The 25201-nt window shown below is 35.8% G+C and overlaps 1 protein-coding gene across 19 annotated transcripts in view; it reads left to right on the forward strand.

Moving 5' to 3' along the window:
* The window catches only part of PLEKHA5 (pleckstrin homology domain containing A5), a 176270-nt gene that overhangs the window by 46470 nt on the left and 104599 nt on the right, over window positions 1–25201 (forward strand). The window contains exon 4 of one of the 19 annotated variants that reach the window (XR_011328895.1): window positions 18791–18962. The exons of 16 other annotated variants lie outside the window; for them this stretch is intronic. Coding sequence is in view for 1 of the 3 variants with exons in the window: in XM_069807847.1 (XP_069663948.1) it covers window positions 8442–8520 (79 nt within the window). In the remaining 2 variants the exon portion in view is untranslated. Of the gene's footprint in view, window positions 1–8441; window positions 9376–18790; window positions 18963–25201 lie in introns of those variants that run through there. 2 more of the 19 variants (XM_069807847.1, XM_069807840.1) reach the window with 2 other exon arrangements.

The following is a 25201-nucleotide window of genomic DNA, read 5'->3' on the forward strand; positions in this document are numbered from 1 at the left end:
GTAAAGCCTTTTGTTGGGGATGATCTAAAAATAGAGCAGAATTCCTTTGTATTTAGTAATGTGTGGTGGAAGTTTCCACTATAAGATTGTTGATTGAAGTATGTAGTAGGTCCTGTGGTAGGTAGCTAATCCTGAGTGCTAGTCAACTTCTCTTTCCAGAATTTATTAGATACCCATGTTTATATGTATATCTGTGCTTGTATGGCAGTTGTGTAATATCTGAGGTCATAGCTGTTTAAATCTTGCCTGGCTGGGAAAAAACCCTCATATTAAAAACATGAATTGTGCCTGTTGAGGATGAGACGTGCCAGTGATTTCATCGGCACTGGGAATCTTGGACTGTGAAAGCCAGTTGTCCCCAGTCCAGTTTATTAGAGCACGAGCCTGTGTAACATGATCAGGGTGATTTAGACCCTTGTTAAAGGCAGTAGTGGATCTCAGAATATGTAAATTTCTGCTTTCTTCACCAGTCACCTCAAATGTACTGTAGAAAATAGTGAAATGATTGTTAAGTTCATGTGTGTACTATGTTTAAGCAAGAATAATCAGGTGCAGGTGTGAAATCACATCCAGTGAGCGGAGATTTCCTGAGATACCAAAACCAGTGCAAGCAAATTGGAGAGTCAGGGGAACACGACCTCTAAGGAGGGATTACTTAGCCTGCAGACGAGAAAGCTGAAAGGGAACATAACTCCAGAAATACATTAACAGCTACAACAAAGTGAGAGTAATTGGTTTTCTATGTCTCTGGCAAGTAAGACAAGTAATAATGGTCTTAAGCTGGAGCTGGGGAAAAACAGTCTAAATGGAAGAATGTCCCTGATATTTTCATAAGCCTTGATGGGACAAATTGCAATGACAATCTGTTTTTGTATACATTCATGATGCCAACATACCTGCAAATTGTGGTTTTGTTTATTAAACATGTGATGAAATCATTAAAATATCTAGCTATAGCCTAGATTTAGTGGTTAAGAACACACTATGCATAAGCACCATTGTTCCCACTGGCAAATTAATATGTCACTTTACACGTGTCTTAAACTTCCTAAATCATTGTTTGTTGAGCTGGTTTGGTTTTGGTTTTGGTTTTTTTTGGTTTGGGTTTTTGTTTTTTTTTGTTTGTTTGTTTGTTTATGTTGCTGCCTGCATTTTGAAAGACTTTATAAATGCATATTACTTTCAGGAGGGATTTTTGGTTTTGTTTTGGCTTGTTTTCCTTAAGTAAATTCATCAGTTGCATTCTATTGCATATTGTCTGCTTTTTGGTCTGTCTTTCCTCTTTCTATACCTGAATGTAATCTCTTTGAAGTAAAAGGTTTTATTCTGTGCTCACATGTAAGGTAAGGTACTAGTCCTTGACTAAGATTCTTTGTTTTCCTGTACCATGTGTAGCGTACAACTCAAAATACCATTTGGTGTCTGGGACAAGAAAGAGGTCTTCTAAGTAAAAACTGTCATACAGTTGGTAGCCTGCATATGTTCATAATTATATCAGGGTTTCAAAGCAGCCGTGTTACATGGTATCTATTCAGTGATTATTAAAGACTGGAACTAGTATAACGTAACTTACTGTGTGGCATGTTTAGGAATTGGCTTCGCGTTGTATGCTGGAGCAAGTGTTTTCAGCATTCTTTGGGGAGCTGAATTTCTGATTTTCCTTTGTTCATCTGGTTACACAGTTTTTATATGTAAATGCTCCTTCTGCAGGGAAATTAATTTTTGTCTTTTTGGAATTAATGCTATTTTTCTTATAAATACATGTGTAGCGATGACTGAGTATACTGCCTGTGAAACAAGTGGAGAGTCTTTTAGTGCTCTTTCCTACCCAAATGTTGTTTTCTGTGATTGTTGGTAAAATTCTTGACAGAAAGCACAGTCAGTTCACCTGAATTGCAATATTAACCTTGCTGTGATGTAATATAGGGAGATATGTCCATGCAGTTTTAAAGCATGTTCTGTAGGATGCATCACAACTTTTCCTTTTTTTGGAAGTTTGGTTTGAAGTCTGAAGTGCCATTAGTAATTAAACTTTGTGCTAGGGTGTGGAAATATTCCTGCTGGAAATAATAGATTTCTTTTTTTCTTGTTTGTTAATAAACTAGTGAGTTGGGAGTGCAGGTTCTATGCTATGACATGAATATCGATTTAACATATTATTTTTAATAGGTGGAGGGGAGAAAAGACCCACAAGCATCAGTTTGCTCTCATAAAGAATTATATACTAGTTTCAAAACAATGCTAGTGTGTTCCCTAAATGCATATTCAGGGGTAGGATTTTATTACAAATTTAAATGTTCTATTTTATTATTATGCTGATACCCATGTTCCTATGGTGGAAAAAACATTAAGGCTGCCTTAGGGACATTTGGTCCAAGTGGTGTTATTTTGTAGCTCAATCTTAATTGTCTAGTAAATGGAGGTTATTTTTTTTTTTGATCAATGGTTGTTTAGAGTATAACTTCAAAATGCTTGTACTAGGCAGACCAAAGAGATCTGCGTGTGATGAATGTTGAGACCTTTAGGAAAGAATATAATAAAAACAGGGTAACTATGAAGAGCATGGCTGCAGCTAAAAACTGCACCAAAGTGTGGTGTGATACTTCTAAGTACTTTATTCTGCATATGCATGTGGGTTTTTTTTTTTTTTTTGCTCTCCAGAATATTTTGTGATAAGGAGATCCAGAATTTTTTAAAGTTCCATTTGTTTCTTTTAAAAAACCCTTGCTTTTCACTAAAGATACTATTAACATTACCACTTCTTATATCTTGAGAAATGATGAATGCTTCCTGTGTGGAAGTAATTTTCAGTATCACTTTTTGGTATCATTTGTGAATTCAGCTTTCTGGTTTATCTGCACCATTTTTCATGTGTGTCTCCTCCCTGCTCTCTGAGCTGGAGTCCTGCTCAGTTGAACCTCAGCTCTTTTAGACCATTCCATGTTTCTGAATGTCCCTCGTTCGGAGTTGGGGGACAAGACTGGATCTCCATGCCCCACAGAATTCTATGGTGACAAGGTTGTTTACTGTTATCAATTCCTCTAACATGTTTGCCTTTTTGACTGCCACTGAGCTGACGCTTTTTGAAACCACCAGGTAGATCTCCAGACCTCTTCTGAGAGGCAGCACCTAATTCAAGCCTGATCTTTGTCTCTGTGCTTCTCTTTCCTTTAAGAATCGCTTTGCAATTAAAGTGCCTGGTTTCAATTGCTGTCTTCTATCGCAGGCACAGGCTATTATGGGTTTTCTCAGCAACTCTCTTCAATCTAATTTTGCCTGTCCTGAATAATTTTGTATCAATTGCAAATTATTCCTATGCTATTCACTTGCTTTTTCATATAGCTTATGAATATCTTGAGTATAATGGGTTCTTCTATTTTGCATCTTCCTACCCGTACATACAGAGGACTCTGTTTTGTTTCATTGCAATTAGACTTCTTTAAGAGGTCTGAATGAAGGGCTTTATAAAAATGGGATTTTTTTTGAGATAAGCATATGGATCTGATTAATACGATTCCATTTCAGTAGATGTGCAAGGTGAGGCTTTCCCCTACAGAAGTGATGTTGACTCTTTTCACAGTATACTGTATATATTAAAATATCTGTAAATTATGTTTTTCATTATAATACCTGATAACTCACCCAATACAGAAGCTAAACTTGAAAAAAGTGGAGCACTTTATAGCACATAGGATCAGCATTTGGCATCTTCATTCTTCTGATACAGAAGTCAGTTTGTGTGAGAGGTACACCATTATGTCATACTACCCTCTCCCCCCGCCTTATTTCCTTAGAATTGTTAAATAAATACTAATTTGACCTGGTGGTTTTATTGCAGTTCACTTATATCAGCTCTGTAAAATAAATCTCTTGTAATGACATTGCTTTGAGACAGTTTATAAAACTCTCTTGCCTGTAAAGAAACACTTCGGCACTTTTAAGGGGAACTTGGTTTCTCCAATGAGAAGAATGTGGCCAGCTCTTTTGCTGTGGTTTTGCCTGTCTTGAGTGCTCCTTCTGCATCTTTGGATCAAATCGGTTCTTCAGATTCTGGAAGAATTTTGTCTGCTTGGAGAAAGTCAATTTTTATGCCATGTGCCAGAGGTGATTTTTCTTGGCCTGCTGAATTGCGGCTTTACGTTTTTGCTTTCCATACTTTTTGAAACATCTTGTTTCTTGTGGGTTTTATTTAGTGGCTTTTACGTTTTAAAGATTACAACTGCTAAGAGCTGGCTGCCGTGGCAGCTCTTCTGCTGCCCACTCCCCCCCCGCTTTGCTTACTGCCAGCAGAAATGGAAAATTCTCAACTTTCTGGTAGATGGCAGCATTTACTGCCTGTTCTCCTGCCCATCCCAGTGCTTCACTGGAGGAGCTGGATGGCTAGCTTCAGTTAATACGTGCTCATAGGAGTAACCTGTTAAAGCAAGGAGGAAGGGGGTGGGGGGAGAGGGGGAATTTTTCTCAGCTTTCTCTCAGACTCTGAGTGAGCGCTGCCAAGGGCGTGATACTGACTGTGGCGATGTGCCTTTTTCTCTTTTTGGAAGCATTAGCCGTGCTTACTCTGAGCACCTCAGCTGAGGGGTGATTTTCCTTTTTCATATCCTGTGTTGTGTGGTAGCTCTTGGAGGAGACTGAGTAGCTCAGCCTCTAAGTAAGAGGTGATGATAGTCTGGTGCACAAATCTAAATATGACTGCAGTATACATATACTGTAAATACAATATATATAAATAGTGTATGTTTCAGATTAATTAAACTCAGGCGAAGCTTTGAATTTCATAGAATCATAGAATGGTTGGGTTGGAAGGGACCTTAAGATCATCTAGTTCCAACCTGCTTGCCATGGGCAGGGACACCTTCCACTAGACCAGGTTGCTCAAATTTGAACATAAAGACTAGGATTCTTCTAGAAAGAAATCTTTCATTAGTATGGCTTTGCTTTAATAACAGAGATTATCCAGACTGTTTAAAGCCGGTGGTGTTTTCAGTGTTTATTTCAAGTTCTCAGTATTTCTTCTTCTTTGCAAACCTGTTACAAGACAACAGTCAATGTCCAGTCTAATATTTTACTTTGGCATAAGTTTAGAAGTGGACTGTGAGGACAAAAAAGTAATGTGGGAGTAGGACGTGGAGTAAAATTTAATGGGACACAGATGAGGATGGCATGAGAAAAGTAGGTATGTCAAGGTTGAAGAGAATTGCAATATTCAGTGTTTTCATTCTTCCTGTAAAAACAAGCATGCTTGACTTCATTGGGTAGCCACGCTTTAAACCAGTTATTAGGGGGGGGAGTGGCAAAATATTTTTGACTGTTGCTTTTTATGTCATTGAAATGGTTGAATGTTAGAGGAGGGAATGAAAAGAGTTCATTGTGTTATGGAAGTGCTGTCTTTTGTCTCCAAATCAATTCAAGGAACATAATGAAAATGCAGTTAAAATATGTTCATTCTGTTCTTCCTGTTAACAAAAACATTTGGATATTTTTTGCCAGTCATATCCAAGACAATTCAAAATCATCAGAACGTACATGGGAAATCTCCTGAAGAATTTGTAATTCACTGACTGGTAAAAGCATTAGCCTTTATGGAAGAACTTTATATTACCTGTGCTGCAAATGTTAAATCATGTGTTGCTTTCCTAATGAACATCTCTAACACGTTCCACTTTCTTTGGGCTATAAATCTACTGGAACCAACCAAATCCTTATGTGTCTTGAAGGCAAAGGTCACTGGTGGTTTAGGAGTTTCTCAGTGTGAATAAATCAAATCATTGATTCAGAAGAGGAAAGAGAGTGACTTTTGTAATGATAAAATATTTTATATGTAAAGTAATTCCGTTATTGCTAGGAATAGAAATTTGTGATTCTGTTTAGTCTATTCTTGCCCTCTCTTTCCTTCTCCCTCCCCTCTGTCCCAACCTTGATTATATAGCCCAGAGGAAAGAAAGAAGTATTTCTTCCCAGGAAGCTTTGTTTTTTCCACTCTCTGAAGGTAAATTCTGTTCTTTGTATAAAATTTATGTTAAGTCCTTTTTCAGTATCTTTGAAACTTTAGATGAAGTAATGGGCAAACAAATGTGAGAATGTTTTTTCTGAATAATTTTACCTTGTGTCCATTCTACTACTTAAGATGCCTGTGGTTATGGTAAGAGCTATATCTGTGGCAACCTTTCCTGCTCTTGCTATTCAAGCCAGGAAGAACATGAGGATCATCTTAATAAATGCAGACTATCTTATGAGCTTTGTCTTTTCAGGACAAGCTACATGTTTGGATGGGATTTAGTTTTTGTTTGGGGGTGAGGGTTGAGGTTTTTTTAAGTTGCATTTGTATATTAATTTACACTGCAGATCAAGTTACTTCTTACAGATACTTCTGTGAATAAGTTATGCATGTTCCACATTAAAATATTAATGGAGGAGATACTTGACTCCTTGGCACATGAGTAAGATTTTTCAGGTGAAGTGACTTCAGGTTGCAAAAGCCATGCCAAGTACTGTGGTGCCAAAGAAAAGGACTAGCTTATGTGTAATTATTCTCAGATGTACTTCCTATAATTAATTGCATCACACTTAACATCAGGAATAAACTTGTAAACAGTCAGTTTTTCCAACTCCTTAGGTTACGCTTATATGAATCACTTAAATATGGGTTGTTCTGGGATACTGGTAAGGATTCTGGGGAAGGAATTTGGCACCTGAGTAGAATTTCTTGATGGTTTCAAGAGCAAAGAGGAATTGGGAGGTGATTTTTAGAATGTTATTGGGACCTGTTGCCACACTTACCTGCATTCATAGATGAAGAGGCACAAACAATCTATCCATGGTTTGAAAGCAGAAAGTTGCCAGGAGGGCACACTAGTGTAGTCATCAGTTCAGCTTTCTAAAGTTGCTTCTAAACTTTAAAATATGGGTAAAATATTTGAGGGTTAATGCTGCTTTTGTGTTAAAAAAATTGAAAGCTTTGGAGTAAATGCACTTTACAGGTAAACATAAGTGCTGACACTTTACTTTTGAGTATCTCCTACCAAGGCTTAAAAGAGCAGAAATGCTATATCTTGTCTTTAAAATAAATATCTATGTTTTAAAATTCATATCTGGAAGGAATAAATTTGATAATCATCAAAGGTAACTTCTGTCTTCAGACTCAACAGGAAATTCAAATGCCTGTCAGTCAACTTACACAAGTCACCTCTCAAGCACACAAAAGTCTGAAACAATTTATCAAAAGAGATTAAAAAGAAAAGGAAAAAAGTAATATACCAGAAAGTAACGTTAAAGAATCAAAATGTGCCTATATCTAAGAAAAACAAGTTTGGCTTGATGTTCTTTAGTACATCATGTTTCAAATGTGAAGCTGTGATAGTAATTTTGAATGATGATGTAATAATGGCACTAAAATATCTGTATGCATGTAATTAGGGTATTTGTATTTCTACCAAGTTTTTTATTTCATTTCTTTTTTCTGCATGAGCTTTCTGGATAATTCTTTTTTACATGGGTCGGCAGCAGAGTACTTGATTATTGCTTGGGGAGATGGATTTTTGCGTCCCATTATAAAACCTAAAGGAAATAGCAATTGTAAAATTTGGGGGCAGGTGGGTGAAGGATTTCTCTGAATATTAGCTTATATTCAAAAAAAACCCAACCAACCAAACAAAACACAACACAACAACAACAACAAAACCCAAACAAACCACAAACAAACCCTGCAGCTCCTATGTTTTTCACAGCAAGTCTTTAGTAATAAAACAAATAGTAATACACTAAGTAATATTTACTGTAACACAAACTTACTTTCAAAAATTGGTAGTATGTGTGTTTGTCCTAAATGCATTTATTTAAAAACAAATTTTTTAAAACTCATAACAGAATTAAATTTTTTTTAGTGCTCATATAATATTTTGATGTTTCAGTCTGATAGGAATCCTGAGAGTGTCTTATCTAAGGTAATTTAGATTTTAAAAAAACAAAGTAGTCTGAACACACCTTGCACCAGCTAGAGGGAAGGAGGGATGGGATTGCCAGCAAAGATCAGGATTTTAGTGTGTTAGCACATTAATTGAAACTTACTTTTTGAAAGGCACTTTTTTCTTTATCCATCAAACTTCCAGTTCTAAACAAGTGACTGAATTTCAGACCCTGTTTGGGTGTGTGGGGTTTTGAATGTGGGTTGTGTTTTGTTTGTTTTAACAGTGAATGAATTTTTCAAAATAGGGGAAAGATGATGCTGAATCTTGTTTAGGCACTGCTGTGCAATCATGTGTGTCCCAGAACTTCTTGGGCTGTGGTGTGACTTCTTCCAGTGAGATGGAAGCTGCAAGTATATACCTTGGGAGCTGCCCTCCTGTAGGTGGAAAAATTAAAAGGCCATTAATACTTGATTAATCAACCCCCAAGTAATATTTGGGGTTTATTTCACACTGCTGTCTCTTTAGTCCTTGCAGGTACAAGATGTTGCCAGAAGTAAACACCTGTAATACACCCTTTGCTAAGGAAATACAACAAAGTCTTATTTTTCACTAGTGGCAGAATGCTGTCAACCTATTGCAGTGCAGCTGGCATCTCTCTACAATTGAGAGCGCAGTAATGCATTTTTGTAATACTGTAATATCCAAGCATTATAGTCTTAGCAGCTAAGGATTTACCAATAAAGAATATTAATCCATAATTAATGTTGTTTCATAATTATTGTAACAATACTACATGTGTATATACAGAGTAAGTCAGATCATTGTTTCAAGGGTTTTCAAACATAATATAATTTGTTTGAAGTGCAGCATAGGATATTGTATGGAAATCTGTAGCTCTGTGTAAATAGTTTTTAAAGCACTTCAGACCACAGAGGTTTTTTAGATGGAGGAATTCATGTGATAAAAATGTTAAACTTCTGTTTGTCTGCAGATGGTTTCCTGAGAATTTTTTTAGCCGGACATAATGTAGGGATGGTCTAGTAGGGTTTGCTCTGTGCATGGTTGAGTTCTGCATGTCAAACAAACATTGTGAATTTTGCCTACAAAATCACTTACTGTAAAGCTACACACTGCAATGATAAACTTCTTTGCGTATAATACATTGTAGTAGACAGAACTGGTATTGGGAAGAGAAACTTGTCGACAAGTTGAAATAAACACTTTTTCAGTTTTTGTCCATTTATGCTGTTTGCATACTGATAGTGTGCCTAGACTCACACTATAGTGTGCCAAGATCTTGTGTTTCAAACATTGAATTACTACAAGTAGTTCAGATTTTTTTTAGATTTTTCTTCGTTTTGAGTTAAGACCAACAACAGTTTGTCAACTCGGGGTTTTTTTATTTAATTTGAAGTTATTCAGTTGTTTTAGCAGTTTGCTTGGAAATCTTGAGTCCCAAGTGGCTTGAAAGGTGCAAAATCAGCATCAGTCTTTAAATAACAAGAAAATTTCTACTTGTTCTTCTCATCTCAACAGTGGATTAAAGTAATAATGTCCTCATGTAATCAGTGGAGAATGAAGCATTTAACCTTTCTTTTACTCTTCTGTTTTTCAATTAGGATGTCAAACCAGGTTTTTTTCCATTTTCATATTCAGTACTGCTTTGTGACTCTATGTATATCTGTGTGTGTGTATATATATTTCTAAGTAATATCTTAGCCTTTAAAAAAAAAAAGCCTGTCAGAGGCTGCTTGAAAGAGAAGTTTAAGTGAAGCTGTGAATGAATTTCCTCTGGCTTGCATTGAAGCCACAGGTATTGGCTATCTTGCTCATTAATTTTTCTTTTTACTTTTTTGGACTAATTGGGTTTTTGGAGTTTGGTTTCAGCATGTAATATACTGCACGCTTTACCACTCAAATTTCCTGTGATTTTTTTTTTTTTTTAAGTGCTTTGGATGAGAATGAGTCTTTTACTTATAGGAAGTCAAACCTCCAGTGTTTGCCTTCCTGTTCTTAAAGATACTTTAAATACACATTATTCCCATGTCAGTGTGAGTGCATCTTAATTTTAAAGATGGGTATTTTAAAAAAAATACAAATAGCTTACAAAATATTCTTGGTATTTGATACCTTAACTAAAATGTGACTGTAGGATTCAAAATTGAAGAGATTTTTATTGGTAATGTAAATCCAATTTAATCGTTGATTTTTCTTGTGTTTTTGTTTTTAGCTTATTTCCTGTGAATCATGTTTGAATGGTATCCTGAGTACAAATTGTATACTTTTTGAAGGACTTGAAATATTGGAGTAATAATGAAACTTTATCCCTGGGCTGTTGGCCTGAAAACAAAAGTCAATTAAAAAAGCATTTAAAGTGTTGCTCCCTCTAGTTTTTATTGATGCATGTAGGCTTTTTCATATTGAGGAATATAAAACTCATTAGATCAGTTAAATTGACTTTAACAAAAGGGAAAGCCATAATATGATGATTTTCATCTGTGCTGGTTTTATTTTAACTGTCACTTTGATTAGATTTGCTTTCAGCAGGTTTAAGTGCTTGGTATCTGACAGTAGGAGTTCTTGGTGAGGATAGCTCCGCTGAATTGGTGGCAGCTTGTACAGAAGGAAAGCCTGTGATATTAGCGGCTAATCCAGCACTGTGCTCGATCTGGTGATTTAGTTGAGAATAAAATTAAACAGCTACACACTAGCTTGTGAATTTGTTGTCCAAGTATATTAAATAGTATCCCTGTTTTAGGCATCTATCTGTGGGGACCCCCTAACAGGGACTCTTATATCAAGTATCTGATTAAAAAGGATAATTACATACCTGTGTTGTACAGTAAAGTTCCACTGCAAATTAGCTGTGGATCATTCAGAGTTTAATTATCCTGTTCACTGGTTTAATAATCTTTCACTGTCCGTGGCTTGAGAATTACTTTCCTCTCCCTTCCACAATCTATGCTACATCAATTTTCAGGGAAATAGGGAACAGTCCATAAGCTCTGGCTTGCTGGAAGATGATGTTTGTATTTGGCAAGCTAGTGCAATTTGAAGGGAAAGTCAACTCCATGCCACAAGTTGGTTGATCATTCCCTATCTTGAAAAGGATGTTGAAGAAGCCAGGGGAATAGAAAAAACTATTTGAAGAAATTTGGAAGTTTGGAAAAAAAAACAAGAACAACAAAAAAACCCACCACCACCACCCCAACCACCCCAAAAAACCCCTCTAAATTTTAATAAATTGATGCTGTAATACCATTCATACTGGGCTCTACAGTAGCTGAGAAAAGCAGCCAAATATAGGAGAAAATATCTCTAGTAGATTGATATGTCCTGTCTTCAAGGTATCTAACAGAGTATATTTGTGGTTTTCACAGCATTTGCCAGAAACTGATTTAGGCAGGGATGAGGATTTTTGTTTTGTTTTTCAGGAACCTACACAAGAATTCCTGGCCAACAGCAGTCTGTGGTTCAGTGATTTCCAGAGGCAGAGGTGATATCTTTCTATTTTATTGCAGCTGATGGGTTTCTGTATTCATTCCTGAACCCAGGCAAACTCTCCAGAAGTTGTTTCAGAGTTGTTAAACGGAGCTCCGTGCTGCAACTGCATGTATGAAGGGCTAACACCTTTTTAGTTTTGAATTGCTACCATCTAGTTTCATTTGGTGTGTCCTGGTTTTCCTGTAGGTGCGGTGATGCATTGTTTACCATAAAAGCCTGAGTGGTAAAAAGATCTTTATCACATCCCCAGTCTAAGGCCTATCAATCTATTTTTGTCCCTTACATGCGGAAAGTGTTCTACACCCTTTAGTCATCCTTGTTGCCATTTCTTTGAAACTCTGTGGGGTTTTTTATATTTTGTATGTGTTTAAGGATTAATCTACACACAAAACTTCCTGTGAATTCTCTGTGAGATGACCAGACTGTGAAAAGGTATCTGTTCCAATACTAAGGTTTTGTTCCATGGTAGAAATGGTGAGCTCAGAGCCCATTATTGAATATGTAAAATACAGCGTGGGGTTCACTTGCGTCATGGTATGTTACCACTATTAAATATCACTTGCTCTTTTACTGCTTGTGGTCCTAATCTTATATAGTTCCTCTGTAATTCTTCAGTTGGGCCCTTATCGTTGTATCCTGAAGAGCATCCTTCGTATGAGATACTCTCTGGTAAAGTTTTACCTCTGTATTCATCCCCTTTTTGAAATCAGGATGAAGAGTATATGTGAGCTCAAGCCCTTGCAGGTCTTACTCATATCCTTTCATTCTTTTGAACCAGTTACCATCTATGTGACAACCTTTCCTCTTACGCTCTGGCACCTTAGTTTCTTTGAGCAGCTCTGAGTGACCTTATTGGATGCTTCTAGGAAAACCAGGTTCTCTGAGCTGAAAGGTCTGTTTGCTTTTTTCTGTTGTTTGTTGTTTGGTTTTGTTTGGTTGGTTGTTTGTTTTTTGTAGTTGTTAGTTTTTTATTTACTACTACTAAGTCTGTTGGATGCCTGAGGTATGGCTTTCCTTTTCAAAAGCTGTTGGTGACTTTTCCCTGTTGCAACAGATTTCATACCTGTTAACTCCGATATTTAGAATAGTTCTGATGGCTTTGCCTAGTACAAACTGTAAGGTTTACCTCGTCTGTAGACCTCTAGCTGACCCTAGAAGCTCTGTAAAACTTGACATAGAGTCAAGGGACCTTCCAATTCTGTGGAACTGAGGCAATTTGGATACCTTGGATAACAGATAAGCTCTGTGGTTACAGAAGACCATCTGGCTGCTTCACCTTATTCAACCAATACTTTTATTCATTGGACAATCTGCATTGGGCCAATTAGGTCAACAAGGGTGCCATAAAGGCGCCCCCAAGTGTGAAAACAAATAGAGGAAAGTAATGTAACTGAGCTTTCTGCAGTGACCTTACCCTTCTATCAGCCCTCTTGCTTTTTTTCTTTTTATTTATTTTTTTAAATTTCTTTATTGGTTGAAAAGCTTCCCAATTCTGAAGTTTGAAAGCTATATTAGGCGTGAGATACAGGGTCTGTCTCTCCCCTTTTCAGGCTCTACACATTTGCAAGTGGTTCCTCAGAGCCTGCAATGTATTTATTTTTTTGACTTGCCTGTTTGTGAGTTTTCATTGCAGCTAGTATTCTTTCTCCCATTTGAACACTTTCAGAATTTTTCTTTCTTTCAGTAAACTTCTCTTACCTTGCTATTTAGTGATGCTGACCTGTATTTTGCTTTAAATAATTTTGAAATAAGCAATACACATTTTCCCTGCAATATATTACATTTTCTGTAATGTAGAAGAGTTTGTCCTTTCATTCACTGCAGGGATTTCATCACCTTAATTTTTGCATATCTAGAGACTTGGGAGATGAGGCAGAGATCTTAGTGCTCGTTTGGATTGGTTCAGCCAGTGCTCGTGTCTGCAATTCTGTATTGGGTACACAATCAGCAAGTTGTCAGAGTAGCGTGTTTTTCTAAATAGTTAATTTTAAATTCAATAAATGATTGTATTTGTTTTATAAATATTAAGTGATAAATCTACAAAAGGATATTTTTACTTTAGAATTCCTTTCATTAATATAAGGAAGCTGCTTAATGAGCACATGTGTAACTGCAATTCAGAATGAGTTTAAGAACTTTGCAGAGAGCTTTGGATGGCTAGTAAGTTAGTTTGAGAGGAGAATTTAGATATTTTCCAGATGGGATCTCAGCAGTTTTAAGTCTGGCTTTATCAGTTAATAAAAAGGATTCATGCTATGTGACAGTTATTGAATAAAGATTTGAAAATGACTATAGGTCTTGCAGCACAAAAGGGCTGCTGAGTTTCAATGTTTCTTGCACAGAAACTTGTATTTGATGGGTTGTTTCACTTGTGTTCTGCGTCGCATCCAAAACTGAAAAGTATTTTATGCTGCTTTTGTTGATGCTGAATAGAATTGAAGGATGTGTTATCAACTGACCAGGTCCGTAGCGATGTTGCCTTAAAAAAATTTCTCGGACTTGTACAATTTTTGCAGTATAAGAAATTTGCAGAAAAATCAATTGGGTTAGACATTAAGAATAAGTATTCAGATGGGATTCCTGAGATTGGCGGTTCTGAGCAGAAGTAAATGTATTCATATATGGAATCACTAGATTTTTTTTTTTTTTAATGTCAATTCTGGGAATAGACATAAAATAAGGAATGGCACTAATGGGTCGAATTTTAGAAATAGTCAAGAATTTGCCTTACCAAGTACAGTTCCTTTGTCAGGCTGTTGTTCGCTTGCCCGTCTTGAATGTGTTTCTAAAGCTAATGACTATTTTTAAAAGAAAAGCAAATTTGCTAAGAGAATAATGGGTGAGGAAGAATTCTGTCTACTCTGAGGACAGGTAGTGAGTTGTCTGTCTCTGTGTAGCTAGAGCTTGTCATCAGGAGAGGCACATACGTAGCTTGTATTATTTATGAAAGGTGGTTGGTTCAGATGTGGTCTTATTCTTAGACACCCCGTCATATAAATATATATATAAAAACTTGGAAAGCAACACTAACGATCTGGGCAGCAGTGGCAATTTTATATTTTCTGGCACATTGTCTGATAAAATTTTCCAGATGAATCATCTATGGTCATATATTAAAGACCAACATGCAGTCTGCTTTTATAAGCTGTGAACAGCAGATATAAACTCTATTTTTCCATTATACGTATTCAAGAGCACAAGCACAAACTATTGTATCTGTAACACTTAGTATACCTATACTTAGGAAGGAAGTTACAATATAAATGGTAATGCACAAACTCATAGTTGACTATTCAGTCTAATTGTGGGCATATGAAGAGTGACAGACTGTGAAGACAGACTTACCAGGGGCTTGCAATAACTTAATAAGGAGTAGAATACAGGTCTCTTCTCAGATGATGCAGTAAATGTATTTTGCGGATCCTTTGATGCCTCATTTACCCTTTCATGCCATGTCATGTAATTGTCAAGTCCTCCATCGTGAAGCCTTCAAAGGAAGAGATGAGGTGAGGAGGACATCCTTTGGAGAAGGTCCTTTGAGTCAGTAATGGTAATACCCTTTTGGTGGGTTGTGCAAGCCCCGCAAGATAGTTGAAGACTATCTGTTATTTTTAGATTTGCTGCAGGTGTGCTGAGAGTGCTGAACTTGGGCAGAGTGAGAGACTTGATGCTTCTCTGAATGTCTGGAGTTAACTACTCAGATAAACTGAAAACATAGATAGTGACAGAAGTAAAACAAGCACTGCAGATAACAAATGCTATTTTTCTATGGTGTTTTTATGTCCTAGTCCTGATTTTGGTATTAATCAGTTCCTGATGCCTTTAGCCATACGATACGTGCATTAATAAAAGTTCAGAAGATTTGCGTGTTCCTTTTTTTTCAACCATTTTTATTCCTGATTGTTTGAAGTTACTATTAATGAGTAATATTCAACATCTATTTAATTTGCTTTCAGTATTGAAGGCATTGGGAGATGGGTTAACAACAGGGAAAAAATAAGAGAAGAAAGTTTAAGGCAAAAATAACACATGGGATGGAAAGGAGGGCTGTAAACCCAGACAATATTTTCAAATTACATGCAAGAATAATTACAAAAGAAAAAAAAACCAGAGAAATACACTTATTAAAAAACAGAGAAGTATACTTATTAATATAGGAAGACTGGAGCATTGCACATAGGCATGCTAGAAATATGTAGCATAAACAAAACTATGAATAGTAACAAGAATGTAAATGATGTTATGTAAATAAGAGAAAAATGACTCATCTTTTGAACTTTGCATATGTAGTTTTTTTCTTGTGGTTGTCTAGACCCAGATATATACTTTTTCTTGGTTTCATTGAAGAATGTTCTTTCTACTTGAATAGATCAGCTGATAGTTAAGATGTGAAAACATAATGGCAAACAGATTTTAAATTGCTACACGTATCTGGAGAACATAGCTCTAAACTATATAGAAAAGGAAGAAATTTTAGATATCTGTGATGTAGTATTTGAGAGAGGCATTCTGAGGTATTACTAACAGTAGTCCAAATCCAGGAAAGCTGCTTGTGTGATCATGCCAAAGCTGGGAAGAGAGCTGAAAGAGCTCGTGAGAGACATGATTGTGGAATTCTTTTTAGGATGCCAGAAAGCCTTGTGAAATGCAGCTTTATATAATTTACTGAAGAATTTATCATGTTTAGTTAAAAACATCAGTTGCGTAAGTCCAACCTTTTAATAAAATCCACATAGTCAGGCCTAATTATAAGCTCAAAAGTGAATCATACTTCATTCTGAAATAGTATTGAGTTTGATATTGAGACTTAAAATGAACCTAAACATAATGCAAAACACCAATCATATTGAAATGAGCTGCTCTGCTGTCAGAAAAGGTGAACAAAGGTGTTTGTGTGAACTGTTGCTAAGAAGCTGTTAGAAAGCAGCGAAGATATAAGTATTCACCACCTGATTTCTTGATAAATATACTAAAAGAAAAAAAAATCTCAGTCTTTAAACGTTTTCTGTCGTGTCTTCTGTGTGCCGAGTTTACTGAAATTAATCTTATTCCTGTAATGGTCTCCTAGGGCTCATTAAATTCAGTCTTTACGTCAACACACAGTAGTCTGGCATAGTTTTAGTGTGCTGGGCGATAACAAGGCGATAACAATATACCCACAGAAATTTAACTTCAGAGCAGACCTTTTGAACTTGTAAATTGTTGTCTAGCTCGAAGAAAATTCTCAGAATTTGTGCTTAGCTTGATGGGATTTTGGGAAGCAAAGGCAAATAAACCTAGAACAAGAGAACAGTGTTTACTTCAATTTTAATGGATTTTATTAGCGACTTCTTTTTCCCCTTTATCTTCTATGTGTGGAAACTACAAACTACTGATTAGGTAGATATAGATTTGCACAATGAATCTTTCTTCAATGGCACTTTTTTTTTTTTTTTAGAGTGAAGCTAGATCAAACCTGCCTGGATGAAAACATTTCTCACTCAGGAGGCAGCTCTTACGTTAATGACATCTTGCATTTTAAAAATATGTTGCATTTCACCAGTCTGAATCTCTGCGGAAGTTCAGAGAGCAATAACAGAGCAAATGATGAAAAGTTAGGTGATGAAAGAAGATAAGCTTAGATAAAAATGTGAAATATGATTTAATACTCATTTCCTTTTTCTTTAAAGAGTTCATTAGCTGACAAGGAAATACCGAAATTCTTATCAAGAAGCAGACTTTTCATCGCCTAATAGTAGACTGTAGAAATTATTTGAATTTTGCGACCTGGACAGATCTTGTAGCATGGGTTGTTTTTTCTATGTATTGGTACAAGAAAACTAGCTACCAAGGTATTACATGATTAAGAATCAAATTAATTTAGTTAGTGTTACGTGATTGTAAATAAACTTCTTTTTATAGTGATGTAGTATTAACTCTGGAGTATGAAATGGGATGTTTTAGTTTGTTCATGCAAATCAGGTTTAACTGTGCCATAGCTCTGTTGTGCATCTTGACTTCTGGGTTTATGCCTGGAAGGAATTTCTAAAGTAAAAGTACTTCCTATCGTTTTGTGTGAGTTCAAAGGCAAAGGGCAAGGATGAATGTTGAAATAATTACCTTAGAAAATATTTTGTTGTCATGCCAAGAGGATTTTCAAAGGATAGGATTGCAGTGTGTGTCTTGGACTTCAGATCACTATGGCTGAAGCTGCAGATTCCCATACTAAATACAAGCATTTTCACATAGATACAAAACCCTAATTTTTAAGTTAGTTGTAGACATTAGTGAAGCTTAAGAATAATGTCTTGCTTCTCTACTGAACGTTATATTAACCTTTATCCACTGTACTAAAAGTAAAGGATTTGATACATGCCTTCCAATTAGTAGAATTTACTCCAAATTCAGTTAAGTAATTCTATGTCCAGCTGTGGCAGAGACCAGGATGTGGGCTGTGTTGCTTTTTATGAGGCATCTTTTAAAATATAGCATTTATAAAATAGTCTGCCTGGCTTTGCGTTCAGCTTGAATGATAAGGAGGAAAGCATTTAAAAAAAGAAAAAAACAAAACCAAAGTGCCTGGGGCATAGCTTTTGTCTTCCCACAAGAGGGGAAAGATGTAGTGTGTTCATGTGAAAAAATGAATATACAATAAATATGGAAAGAGGCCTGTGAGATAGAGAAAATCAAAACATAGAAGACTTCTGTACTACTTGTGTTTGTGGGTGAATTAAAAGATGTTAATCTCTAAAAGGAAGGGGGTTGAGTATCTGTTTTCTTTGACATAGGATTTTTGCACGTGAATAACCTGGCTTTTGATATCAAAATAAATTGTTTCATTAAGAAGCTAAATGGTTTCTTTATGTATAAAGACATTTTAAGTGGAGGTAAACTCCTTTGGAACATAAATCACTTGTTAGACAGTTCTCTGCCCTTCCTTCTTGCCTCCCCCACCCTAAAAAAAAAAAAGCTGCCCAGAAATCACTAGGTAAGATAATTCTTAAATTGATTTGGAGAATACTTAACAGATTTGTTGTCTTTGATTTATGAATTGTGCTGCTTAGTGTTCAAATCATATGCTATCCTGAAAAGGTTTTCAGCCTGTTACAGTGGTATCATGTAATTACATTGAAGCACATGATGATAGTGTTTAAGCCTTAGGATGCCTTGCAGGGAAGTAGTGCAAATAATTATCTGTGCATCAGTGCAGATTAAAAAAAAAATAATAAAAAATCAATACTGCTTGGTGGCTGAGTTTTGCGTATTCCAATTAATGATTTTAGATTTGACTTAAAATTCTGAAATTGTTTGGAAGTAGGCCATCTCATGCTGAGATGAAGCATCAGGCCATTTTAAATTAGATACCGAGCATGCTCATATCAAGTACTCACTCTTTTTAGATTTTGCAGTGTGCGTCTCGGTTCCCTGTTAGTAGAGCTGTCATTCAACTGAAGTAGAGGAGAGCACAGCATGCCCTTTTGTCATCTTTCTATCACTGCACATATGATTTCTCTTGGAACTGGAAACTTGAGCTGTGAGACAAGCCTTGCTGTTAGATCGCCAGTGTTTTTGGTGAGTTGATATTCATCTCTTTCCTTTCCAATGCCTTTAGATATCTCAGATAAAACTCAGCTTCATACTTGTCTCTATTCTCTAATAATGGTATCTATTTGAAATGTCTCTGCCGTCGCTCGCTTCAGTAAAATAATTCTGGTATGTGTGTATTAATTTCTTCACTGGAGAAGAATTGCTTTTTTAACAGGAATGCTAGGTGGTTTCTCTGAGAAGTCGAAAACATGGGCATATATCCTTTTTCTTCTGACTTTAAATTAGCTAATTATTCTAAATATAGCAACAGTTCTTTAACAATCACTTTTCAGTCACTTTTCATTTTCTTTATATTCTTAGTAAATTGGTTTAAAACCTAGATTGTTTTGTATATCTCTTATTTTATAAGGAGTTTGAGTAGTCTTGCAAAAGATAATTTTATTTATGTAAGACAATGCTGAAGGATATTTACAGTACTTGGTTTCAACGCAAATTGCTAAACAGGGTAAGTCAACTGTTGTCATCTGTTAGTTTTGCTAATAGATATGCATGTGTTTCCTCCTTTAACCAGCTAAGAAATAGAAAAAGGCATCTCCTAGTTCTTTGTTATGACTGAGATTTTGCACTTTGGTAGGATATAATAGGAATTGCTGAACAAATTTATAGTCTTTATAGTAGCTAAAGTGAATGTTTGATACAGCTTAACATTTAATTATCTTTTAATTAACTTTTAATTACCTGTGGGAAGGCAGGATTTATGATTCAAAGTATTACCAAAGCTTAGTTCTTGCACTTGATTTAAAATCTTATTTTCCTCCAAGATCATCTGCAAAATATGACTTTTAAAAATTCTTTAATGCAATGCATTTAACTTGTAGCAAAAAGTCAGTTGACAATATACTTTTAAAACATCTAAACTGGGGTTGTAAAAAGCACTAAGTGAATTGATAAACTCTGACACCACCCACCCCGGCCTCCCCCCCCCCTCCAAAAGTTTGTTCCTCATTGCACTTATCTCCCAGTAAATAAAGGTGATTTGGTATCATGATTGAGCTTCATGCATGTTTTAAGGTTTCAGTTGTGACATACTAGAGTTACTTCCTAAAATACAGTTCATGACTGGATTGAGATTGGAGGTCTTAATACATTCACATATATTTTTTGGTTGGAACGGTTGTTTGTTTTTACAAGCAGATACTCTTTGTCCTGTTGTGATTGTGTGTATAGACTTTAAATAGTCTTCTGGATAAAAGATTTGAATTACAGTGGGAAAAACTGCTTGTCAGTGAATTCACTGAGCCCGACAAAAGAGATTCTTGCTAAACATAACCCCTGTTATGATTCCAATTGACCTGATTCATAGGAGTAAAATCAATAAACCCATAAGCTTCATCATTGCCTTGACAGTCCAGGTTGGAAGGGAGACAGGATGGAGAGTGGTGTATATGAATCTTGAGTACTTGAATGTTAGTTTGCTTGACCCCCTGATACAGGGTTCTCAGTGGAAGTGATCTAAATGGGTGTAATAGTTAAGATTTTTGTTAAAGCCTGAGGATAATGCATTTAATTGAGGCCTTGCTGTGGCAAAGGGCTGTCATAACCCGTCAGAAAACCTGCACTTTGGCTGCCAAAACAGGATTCTAGTGTGCAGCTCTGACAAATGATGAAAGAGAGACAGCGAGGGGTAACTGCAAACCTGTGTTGTGCAAAATATATTACTATACTGAATTGTTATCTTCAAAGCACATATTATTTCTAATACTAAGTTTTTGCTCTTATAACTAGAATATGTTGTTTCATAATGGTGGTGCCTTCAGGTGCCATGAGCTGTGTGTCTTAGATCTGGAAAATGCTACAAAGCCATACAGATTTGCCATAGGACAGTTTCTGGATGAACAGCAAACTTGGAGAACTGAAGGCCTTTTAGGAAGGGAACAAAGAGATGAAAAAGGTAAAGACTTGCATTAGTGACTGCAGAGCAGGCAATGGGAATGGCAATATAAGAGGAACAGAGTTCTAAAAGGTAAAGCCATGCAAAAAAGCAGCATTTAGCTGTTTTGGCGGTGTTCCTTTATCACTGTGAGCATGCAGAAATTTGAGATTTCTGGTTTGGATTGCTGAAGATGTTTGACCTTAGTATGATTCTACTGAGATTACCGTTTGAAATGACCAAAGGTATAAAAAGTCATATTTTACAGGTTTTTTTTAAGGGAGCAATTGTTAGTCTCAATGAAAGCAGAAATTTGCAAGTGTTAAACATCTCAAGTTATTTTTGTAACCTTGATCTTGTCTATTTTACTTTTCAGAATAATGTTCATCCTTTCCTTTGAAGTAAATGCTGACTCTGGTTAGTTTTCCAAAAAGAGGAATTCCTATATTATAGTTATAAAGGTTAACTGAAGTTTTACAGGCAAGATACTGTCTACTCTGCAGTGCTACTCTTGTCTATACCCATTTTATTTAGCATATAAGTCCACTTTTGGTCATGGATAGCATGCAGAAAAGTTTGCCTGGTGTTTATGATCTTAATGGTGATTGCGCATAAATAGATGAATTTGAGATCTCTGAGAACCTGACACCCATACATTACCTTTTCTTTTGCTGTAATTTTACTGTGTTAGTTTTGTTAATGTCTTTATATATCTGCCTGCGTATATATATATACACACGCACACACAGAGAATATGCAGAGAGGGAGGGTGAATGTGTATAAGGGCTGCTGGTTTTACAAGATTATTCAGAATGCACTTAAAATTGCACTGAATTGAGAACTAAAATGAAAAAAGATAGTCAGTTTTATTCAATTTCAAAGAATGTTGATTCAGTCATTTTACACATGCCAGTCATCAATAGGATTTTATTTTATTTTATCTTATTTTATTTCTTTTGTTTTATTTTATTTTGGATCAATATATTGTAACTTGCAATAAAATACCAGAGTGTAAGGTTTAAGTTCTTATGACTCTGCTATGTAGACCTACCTTTCATATTTTCAGAAACTGTAGGTCTCTGGAAGGATCTTTGAGGTGTCCATTCACATGACTGGCAATATAAGGCATGCAATTCACCTTGTTCAGTTATTTTTTTGAAAAGGATGAAAAAAACTTATTGTGTTTTCCACATGAATAAAAAGTTACTGGCTTGCGTGGTGCTTCTTCACTAGGAGAGCAGTATACCCATAAGAATGTGGTAGTGACTTCAGTTATTTTAAGAAAGAACCACTGCTGAAATTATGTTTAAATAAACCTTGTGCTGCTTGAATTTTTTAAATATAAATGTTTGTACAGAACTAAGAAAAACAAACAAACAAAAAAACCCCAGAAAAGGATATGGAAGTTAGGGATGCGGGGTGAAGGGTAACCTCTTGTGTATCTATATCGCTTAAGCTGCCTGCCAACTATTTTTTGAATGATTATAATCTTTTGGACAGTGAAGGCTCAGTCTTTTTCCATTCACGTTGTCTTCTAAATGCAAGATTTTACTACTGCTAACAATTGCACATATTCAGTTCTTGTGCCAGATGGAAAGCCTGTAACAATTTTAGACTAAAGGTTGTGTCTAAAAACCTTGTCAGCATTCTGCATCAAATCTTGACCTATTTTAGACAGTATGCTACAATATGATGCTTTCAAGAGAATAATGCCTTTTTTTTTTTTTGGTTTCTTTTTTTATAGAGTGGAGGAAGGAGTGGAGCTATGTTTCACAAACATGATCTAAATTTACTTTTCCAAATGAAAAAGAAACTGCACACCAGTACTCATTTAAAATAATTAGCTGTCATGTCAGCATTGGGTCTGAGGTTTTATGGAAAAATAAAGAAGGCATTATTAGTTCTTTTTATATATACGTAGTGTAAGTTGAGAAATAGGTTTTTTAAAATGAAAACCTAAAGTGTTTTAAATTGTTTTGTTTTTAAAAAATCTTCAGCTTGTTTGTACCAAGAGAGTGTAAGGAGTTGGCTAAGTCCTTGCTGAATGAGATGAGCGTTGTCTCTACTTTTTCAGTACATTGAGGTTTAAAATGGTTATTAGATACAGTCCTGTTAATTTTGGCAGATTTTAGCCATGAATACACTAGATCATTGCAATTCAATAATGAATCGGTATTTAGTGGGAGTGTCTATCAATAAAAATTTAGAAAATGATTTTGTATAAAGTGAGCATTGGGAGCTTTAAATTTCCTAAAAGGTAACCAAGAATAAAACATTCCCTTTTGTAGTCAGAATTTCCAGCCCCCCCAAAAAACACAGGGAAGAGAAAAGGGGAAAAACAAAAAGGAAAAAAAAGTATGGGAATGTTTCTCAAAATAGTACCTAAGTTTTAATTTTTTCCATGTGTTTTCAGCACAATACAACGTTACTTGCTTTATGTATATACATGCATCCATATTTTTTAAGAGGATCTGAAATACTATTTTATGCTCCAGAGAACATCAACGTTTGAAGTATTTGTAGGATACTCAGTCTTATGCACGCTTCAGTACTGTGGTAGGGAGACAATAGCTTAGTATTTAAACATCTCGGTGGCTTTAAGAACACTAGAATTGTGTTGTGCTTTCTTAAAACTAATCTGAATTTAATGGAAGTATGTGCCATACAGTGACTGATTTGTTTCTAAGCCAATCACAAATTTATGCTCTTCCAAAGCATGGCCATTGGGGGGGGGGGGGGGGGAGGGGGTCGTTAATTTTTACATAATTCAGGCCATTTGAAGGGGCTTGTATGCAATTCATATCCTTTGATACATTCTTGTCCAAAAACCTCAACCACCAAAAGGTTTCCATGTTCTATAGTTTCCCATTTATATAGAAAAGATAATCAGTATTTCAGTATTTAAAGTTTATTCACAAATCTGTCTGTATTTATATTTCAGATGCTGCCTTTGCATCTTTTACCTTGTATAGAATAATGTGTGCAGTTTTTTTCCAGGGAATTATATAGGCATCATAACATAACCATGTTGGTAGATAATCTGTCATTTACATGCAAATTAACATATGGACAATTAAATAAAGTCTTTTTAATTGGTGAAAAGATTGTGTTTGGTGACAAAACTGAGTAACATCCTTAGTGGAATGACCTTCAAGGTTTTGACAATATTTGCTATGAAGTCTTTTTACAGAGGTCTCTCTCTCTTCTTTTTTTTTTTTTTTTTTTTAAGGCCATATTAAGTGTGACCCATGATTAAGTTAAAAACAAAAAGCAGAATGGCTGTATTGCACTATTTTAAATTGTGCCAATTCTTTGACAAGATGTGTTCAGCATATGATGGAGATTTTTGAGGGAAGAATGTTCTGAGAATCAAGAAATGCGAAAAGGTTTTCAGAACTGTCATTAAAAACCAGGACATCAGTACAGTTTTGAACAATTTTACTAAATCAAAATTTTTCTGATAGAAGACATTGTATCTTACTTGGGAAATCTAAAATAGACTTTTTCTTTGGTTTTCCTTGTCCTGAAAAATAGTATGAAACATTTTTCTTTCCCTCTGGAGAAAATAGCCTGAGACATCAAGGTTGTCATATTCTAGCAGAGAATGAAAAGGCATGACTTAAACAATGCCATTTTCTGTAATGCCATCTGTTTCATCCCACACTGCCCAGGACATTTTTTTTTCTTTATGAGCAAAGACAAGACAGATATCTTTAGTAGCCCTCATGTGGAGGCTGTCAAAGTAGGTACTTTAGTGCCACCTTTGAAAGAATCTCAAAGTACAGTGTGGTTCTAGCCATAATGTGTTTCCTGCAGAGACAGCTTCAGTTACCTGTCTGGTAAAGTCTGGCTGCTGCTCAGTGGATCACAGCAATGCCAGTGGGAGGCAGGATTTGCACAGAGGATGAGGGAAAGAGGAGGTGGCGTGAATCAAAGATTGAGTGGTGGAATTTCGCCAGATCCTTGAAATTGTATCCTAAAATGTATCTTACAGAAACATCTGTAAGATGTAGCTGGTTACAGATGGGTACTGGTCAAGAGGAAAAGAAAAACCAGCTACTGAATGGCTTGCTTGAGTCCTTTGGAGTACTCGTGACGCTAAGCAGTTGAGACCTTTTCTAGACCTAGTGAGTTCGATTTTTAAAACTGGTACTCGATAGGTTTAGGCTGAATTTAATTTCTAACTGCTTCAGTGATCAGAATAGGTTGAGAACATTCTCCACAACCTTCTATTACAGCATTAGTATCTTACAGTTTCAGTTGCATTTAGTTGGTTTAATGATGGGGAGTATTTTATATCATGATATTAAAAATTGGAAATTGAAACAGAGGT

The sequence above is a fragment of the Haliaeetus albicilla genome, chromosome 19 (genome assembly GCF_947461875.1).
Source record: "Haliaeetus albicilla chromosome 19, bHalAlb1.1, whole genome shotgun sequence".
Taxonomy (NCBI): domain Eukaryota; kingdom Metazoa; phylum Chordata; class Aves; order Accipitriformes; family Accipitridae; genus Haliaeetus; species Haliaeetus albicilla.